Genomic DNA, 7,190 nt, shown 5'->3' on the forward strand with positions numbered 1-7,190 from the left:
GATGGTGCAGCCATTGGGGGGTTCCCTTTGTTGGCTGGGCCAGGTGGGGACACCAGCGAAGCTTTGATAGGGGAGGATGCTGGCAAGGGTGGGGGAGGTGGGGGTAGAGTGGGAGGAGGAGGGGCGGGCATGTTGGGGCGAGGAGGCACTGTCCGGGCAGTGCCATGTGTCTCGGAGGCATTTCCCAGCCGGGGAGATGCAGGGGCATTCAGCGGACCACTGGTGTTTTTGGTGGGAAGCCTGGGAGAAGGAGCTCGGGAGCCAGGGGCCAGCCCTGTCTTGCCACCTGGAAGTGAAGTGAGTTCTGAGTTAGTTCCGCAATAAGGGAAAGAGAAACCTCAAGGGTGAGTGTGTGTGTGTGTATGTGTGTATGTGTAGGGGACTGGGGGTGGGGCAATTGCCGACCCTCTCATCCAGATGTGAGTGAGGCATGGCGGCCACATCTCTCCCTGCTTGTCCACTGAGAAGGGCTGAGAAGGAGCAGCTGTCAGACTGGGCCCTGCCCAGCATTAACAGACTGACATCCTCCAGAACAAGCCCAGGTCAGGCCACACCAGATTGTCTATGCTCACCTGACTTCCATGTCTCCAAACCCAGGGCACAGGACTGCCCTGACCTCAAGACCACCCCTCATACTCATCCAACCAGAAGCTCTCTGCCTAGATGTTTCTTCACCCTAGCAGTTTGTGAACAAGGACTGTCTCAGTCTCTGGGCCCAGGCAGATTGACGGAAGTTATAAAGTGACTCAGAAGACAGTTGGGGAGGTAGCCTGCACTTGGTGAATGAGGCCAAATGACCTTGAACCTCCCAGTTTTAGTACTTGTAGAAGTTCAAAACCCCCTTCTCCAAAGATTAGAGAGTATTTCCAAAGGGATCTGTATTTCCTGGTCTGTTGGCTTCTTCGCCCTGGAGGCTTCTTTATCACATCAGCCACAGCTAGATTTTCAAGAGCCTCTTTTGATTAGGGTTTGCATCCTCTGTCTGTATTTCTCCGTCTGGGTCATGATTACAACACTGCTGCTCTATGCACAATTACACAGGAATGATTTACATAGGATGATGATTTGAAAGCTACTTCAAGAGCAATTCTGTGATCTAGAAACTTCCAGTGCTTAGGCTCCCAACTACTTAATCTCCTGCTCTGACTCTCCTCTGAAAACATGTCACCACTGGCTTCTGGTCTACCCATGAAAGGAGACAACGGTCACAGGATGACATGTCTGGAGTCTTTCTTACCTGCCACATCCCTCTGGCCTGCTGGTCGTAACACAGGAAAGCCCCCAGCAAACAGATCTCCCAGGGCTGGAGGTGTGCTCCCACCTCTGGGGGTTGCAGAACCTCCTCCTTCTTTGTTGGTTCCCTTGGAGTCTGAGAAGACAGACAAGTAGAAGAGGGTCTGAGGGCAGGCCATGTTCTAGCACTGCCTTTGACCGCCTTCCCATCCTCCCTCCTCACTGCTACCCGTGTACCCAGGGGTTTCCCCAAGCACTCTCTGCCTTGAGACTCTAAAGTGGCACGTGTCTAGACCAGTCTGCAACACTCTCCAGTCCCACTAAAGTGCTGACCATCAGTGGTCACCCATTCTGAAAGCAACCAAACAAAGGGACCCAAACATAAGTATATGGTTGCTTAACATCTGGTTGGGCAACGCTGGACGGCAAATACATCCGGGGTTTCCTAGGTGTTTTATTTATTTATCTTTTTAAGGGAAAACAGATCTCCTTTTGTTTATCATCTCCCTCTATTAGTTTTCAGGAGTCCTGGTGTGGCATTGTAGGGTCAGCACTGGACTGAGAACCAAAGGTCGACAGTTCAAACTCATCAACTGCGCCTCAGAAACTCTATACAGCGTTGCTATGAGATGGAATGGACTCGACAGCACTAAACAACAACAACAATGGTTTTAAAGACCCTGGACCCTCAGATGCATGTGCTCAGGGCTCCAGAGCACCTCCTCCTGGTGGCCTCCTTCCCTTCTCCTGGCTTCAGTAACCAGGCCAGCAGTCCTGGAGGAGGGCAGCGCCTGCTGGGCCACTGTCACTTCTGCCCAAGGTGCTGGCAGTACTGGCTGGACCTGGGCCACTGGCATGCTCCTGGATCCAGGTGATAGTAGCTGCTGTACATGACCAGGAAGCAGCTGTACCAATAGGGCAGCAGCTGCCAGGACTGTGACTGCCAGCTGCCCATCTGGCAATCCGCATACCCAATCCCTTCAGACACCTCTCCACAGCTCCCGGGAAACCTCTGCCCTGCCCTGTTCCTGTATATGCCCAAAGTTCTGATCCGGCTGCTGGCACACCCATGCCCAGCCCAGCTACACAACTAACAAAGGCAGGCTCCTGTATCTAGTGAATACAGATTTGGGGCTTTGTCCGGTGGGTTCCCCAAAAAGTCTTAATATTATAGACTTTACATGTGTTGCTGTAGGATAAACACTGGACTGCATGGTCGTTTGAACTGTAAAGCTGGTGGTTCAAACTCACAGTTATTCCTCAGAAATCCTATACAGGGTTGCTATGAGTCAGATCTGACTGGACGGCACTTAACAACAACAGGGATTTAACATCTGCATGTATACAGACTGCCTGTATATAGTACACTGTGTGTACAGCATCCAAATCACATAACATCCTTTTTCATAGCACATATTATAGACATTAAGCTACACATACCTGAACTGCCATTATATAGGTATCAATAAGGAAACTGACAATACCTTTCAAATTAGAAAACCTAACCGTTACAGGCAGAGTTGGCACTATTTTCAACATGACTGTAGGAGGCTAGACAAAGAAAATCCACAGATTGCATTCAGTCAGTATTTTAACTTCTTGTCCGTAAAGCCTTCACCAGGACTGCAAACAGGAAGTGAAGGCCTTCTCTTCCCTGCCTCCCTGGTTCTTGCCCCTCAGTTCCTGCAGATAGCTTCTATGGAAGAAAAGGCTCAGGAGACCCGGAATGTGTCACTAACCTCACCCTTCCACATGTGTGCAATTATCAGTCACAAACAATAAGATATTCAGCTTCAGCAAGAATCCTGATAGGAAATGTGTGTAACCTGAGGCTTATACACACCAAGAAATGAGGCCAGAGTGCCCACTGGTGGATGAATGGGGCCAGATGCTTTTGAGTATTAATAAAATATCAGGAAGTGGATGTGCATTTATCTGTTCGTTGGGCCTAACAGATAGAAGTTCAACCAGAAATTAACTTGTATTGTAATCAATGTTAAAAATACCTCTTTAAAAACATGTCAATCTTTGCACATTAACATATACTTATAGATACTAGATAAAATTAATTTTCAAAATCACTATGAATACCATTTCAAACATATTAACATCTAACATGATAAATCGTTCTATATACATTATTTCAACCTTCAACAATCTTGGCAAAAAGCAAAGAACAAATGTAATTATCTGCCCTGTTTTGCAGATGAGTGAAACAGAGCCTCAGAGCGCTTTGCTGGTTTTCCTGGGAGCAGAACTGGCACTCAGACGTGAACCATTGGAAGGAGCATGTTGTTGAGTGTCGTTGAGTAAGTTCTGACTCATAGTGACCCCATATATGGTTTCCGAGGAGCAGCTGCTGGGCTTGAACTACCAGCCTCGTGGTTAGCAGTCCAGTGTTTATCCCATAGCACTATACCAGAGTCCAACAGGAGCACAGGGCTACTTTTATTGTACCATACTCTAGAAAGCTACAGTCATCTGACCCCATAAAACAGAACCGTGAATAAATCTTTGCCCTTGTGAAAAACAAAATAAACTCCTTGCAATTTTTCATGTTGAAATTTAATTTTCTGCCATTGAGTGTGAGGATTACATTGAAACAGAGTATCTGTTTCTTTCCCCCTTTGTAAATTTATTTATTGTGGTAAATGTATGTAAGGGCGTCCCAAATAGTTTGTGGAAAAATTCCATTATCTTCTTAAAAAATTTTTTTTAAAGAAAGTTTTTATTGTGAATTCAGTGATAGTTTACATGGGAGAACATTGGTTTCACACTCATTGTTTCATCGCTATGATTACAACCCCCTCTGTGCATCATCATTCAACAGTATTTGTTTCTATTCCCTCTGGTTTTTTATTTTGGATGTACACAAAAACATTTGGGAATATATAATCATTTAAACAACCCAAGGGCACATTCTGCAAGCCTGCCTCCTGGCTGCCAGCTCTCAGTCCCTCTCTTTCCATGAATCTAGAATCCTCAGCTGCTCCCTCTCACCATGTCCCCATCTCTGCCTCCATCTCTGGTGTGGCTGCTTCTCTGGATAGGGTCCCACATTCCACTCATGCTCTTCTCCCTTGATAGTGCTAGGGTCCTCTGTTCCTGGACTGTAAGATTAACTACTCCCTGCTTTTGTTACAGAACTTCTACCTTTACTATTGTGACAGTCTCAATTAGTCATGATAACAATTACTCACTATTGATTCATAAGAATCTTATCCTCATCTCTTTACACCAGACCTGTCTAGACAAGATGAGAACTATTCGGTGGGGGTTCTATCCACTATCTTTTAATCCCATTTATCCACAAACTTTTTAAGCCCCTCATGTACATGTAAAACAAAACATCTGCCATCTAAACATTTTTCACATATCTAATTCATGACATTTACTATCATTTTGTTCAAACATCAGTATTATATATTGCCAAATTTTTCCATTATTTTTGATAGAGGCTCAGTGTCCTCTAAGCACTGAGCTCCGCTTTTGCTCTCCTGCCCCTCTGGCTGCCCTGGTCACCACTCATAAACATTGGTCTCTATTCCCAGTAGGTGACCTTTGACAGTGACCTCACAGATAACACAACGAGTACCATGCCATCCTAAAAAGGAATGGAGTGGGGAAACGTGTTACATACAACATGGGTGGACTCGAAGACCTTCTGCTGAGTGAAGGAAGCCACAGACAGAAGACGACATGCTGTGTGCTTCCATTTTTCTAAAATGTTCAGAATAGGCAAATCCACAAGGACAGGAAGTATACTAGTGGTTGCCAGGGCCCGGGGAGATGCTTTGGGATGATAAACATAATATGGAACAACACAGTGGGGAGGGTTGCACAAGACTGTAATATCCAAAATGCCACTGAATTTTACACTTTAAAAGGGTGAGTTGTCAATTCACAATAAAAACTTAAAAAAAAAAAAGTAAGTATTCATTTACTGTAGGTGTGGTCTGCTTAGACTCTGCCTTGTTTGAGAATAATGATACCCCACATCTAAGTAGTAATGAGAATAATGATTGTCAAAAAATCTGAATTTATGGCCCAATATATTAGACAATGCCATGACTAAATCATAGTGGTGGTTATGTGCCGTGGAGTCGGTTCCGACTCATAGTGACCCTGCACAGGGTTTCCGAGGCTGTAAATCTTTACGGGAACAGAAAACCTCATCTTTCTCCCATGGAACAAATGGTAGTTTCAAACTAGCTGACGTTGAGGTTAGCAGCCTGACTCGTAACCAGTACACTACCAGAGAAATCATTGTGAGTGTTTTTATTCTGACTCATATTTCATTTGTTCCTTGGACATTCCTTTAGCAATACCAGGAGCTTCAAAAGTTCATTCTTTAGGAATTCAGTTTTATAAAACTCTAGAGAATACAGAATGAATTTAAAGTTTATAAACCAAATTAATGGTCGGTGATGATTTGACCTGGGGAAGAGAGTGAGTGTGAAGGGTCATGAGGCGACCTAATGGATTGATGAAACTGTCTGTTGTTTGATTTATGTACCAGTTACACAGGTAATTATAAATGTCAAAACTTGCTAAACACAAAAACTGGATACATTTCACCATAGGTAAATTAGCCCTCAAATAATTGCTTTAAAAATCTGTGGGGAAAAAAAATGTTTTTTTGTTTTTCACTTTAAAAGGGAGAGTTTTATGTTAGATGTCTTTTACCACAATTTTAAAAAGTTTACTCCACTGTGGACTTTTTATTTTATTTTTTTTAATCTGAACGTGGTAAGTGATGGAAGATGCCCCTTGTAAAGGATGTTCAGTTTCTCTTGCCCCCTTGGCCCGTGCACTGAGTGACGGACCAATGGGTACCCCAGGTAACAACTCTAGCCCCTGCCTTGTCTCTTTGGCTCACAGGAGCCTGGCCAACTTGCCCACTTACTCTCAATTTGTGGGACACTGCGGTCATTGATCTGCGTGACTTTTCGTAGGCGCTTTCCTTGCTGGATGTCAGCCAACAACGCACTCCGACCTTTCGGATCTGCCTTTTTCAAGCTGGGTGTGTCTGTGTTTACCTGAAAGGGAACAAGACAGATTGTACAATAATTGCATATAACATGCACACATAAGCAAAATGTCCTGTTGTTTTTCCTCCCTTACTTCTCTGCCTTCTTTGTCTCCACAACCCTCCATTGTCCTGTTCCCAGGTCAGCTGACTGCTATAGTTGCCTGCACACCCAAGTCCTGCTCCAACCCCAGTCCTGGGGACTACAGCAAATTCTTCCCTGGAGGTCTGGGTGTTGCTGTTGTTAGCTGACATTGGGTTAGCTCTTGGCTCATGGTGACCTTATGTAAAAAGGTATGAAATTCTGCCTAGTCCTGTGCTAGCCATACGGTTGATTTCAGAACAAACTGCTATGATAGGATTTTCATTGCCTGGTTTTTGGAAGTACATCTCTAGGCCTTTCTAGCTCATCTTAGTCTGGAAGCTCTCCTGAAACTGGTTCAGCGTCACAGATATAAACAGGATTTCACTGACATAAGAAAGGGACCCTGTCTAAGCGTCATGCCCAAATGTCTTACATGAACAGTGTCCTGGAGGCACAATGGCAAAGTGCCCTATGGCTAATGTTGTTGTTGTTGTTGTTACGTGCCGTCGAGTTGGTTCCGACCCATAGCCACCCTGAACAGGGTTTCCGAGGCTCCCTGAAAAGGTTTACCGGAGCAGAAAGCCTAATCTTTCTCCCGTGGAGCAACTGGTAGTTTCGAACTGCTGACCTTGTGGTTCACAGCCGGATTCGTAACTACTACGCTACCAGAGCTCCTTTATGGCTTAGTGAGAGGCTGACAATTCCATCTTGCCTGGCGATCTGCTTCTGTAAAGATTGGTGTGTGGTGTGAAGTGCTGTCGAGTTGGTTCCGAACCATAGCGACCCTGTATAGGGTTTCCGAGGAGCAGCTGGTGAATTTGAACTGCCGACCTTGTAGTTCAA

The 7,190-nt window shown here is 45.1% G+C and overlaps 1 protein-coding gene across 1 annotated transcript in view; it reads right to left on the reverse strand.

Moving 5' to 3' along the window:
* The window catches only part of WIPF3 (WAS/WASL interacting protein family, member 3), a 31,399-nt gene extending 25,009 nt beyond the window's left edge, over positions 1-6,390 (reverse strand). Inside the window, exons 1-4 of the mRNA XM_006832275.1 lie at positions 6,358-6,390; positions 6,140-6,272; positions 1,238-1,369; positions 9-286 (exon numbers count right to left, since the gene is read on the reverse strand). Of these exons, the coding sequence (XP_006832338.1) occupies positions 9-286; positions 1,238-1,369; positions 6,140-6,272; positions 6,358-6,390 (576 nt within the window). The remainder of the gene's footprint in view (positions 1-8; positions 287-1,237; positions 1,370-6,139; positions 6,273-6,357) is intronic.
* Positions 6,391-7,190: the final 800 nt, after the last annotated feature.

Source organism: Chrysochloris asiatica, unplaced genomic scaffold (genome assembly GCF_000296735.1).
Source record: "Chrysochloris asiatica unplaced genomic scaffold, ChrAsi1.0 scaffold00006, whole genome shotgun sequence".
Taxonomy (NCBI): Eukaryota; Metazoa; Chordata; class Mammalia; order Afrosoricida; family Chrysochloridae; genus Chrysochloris; species Chrysochloris asiatica.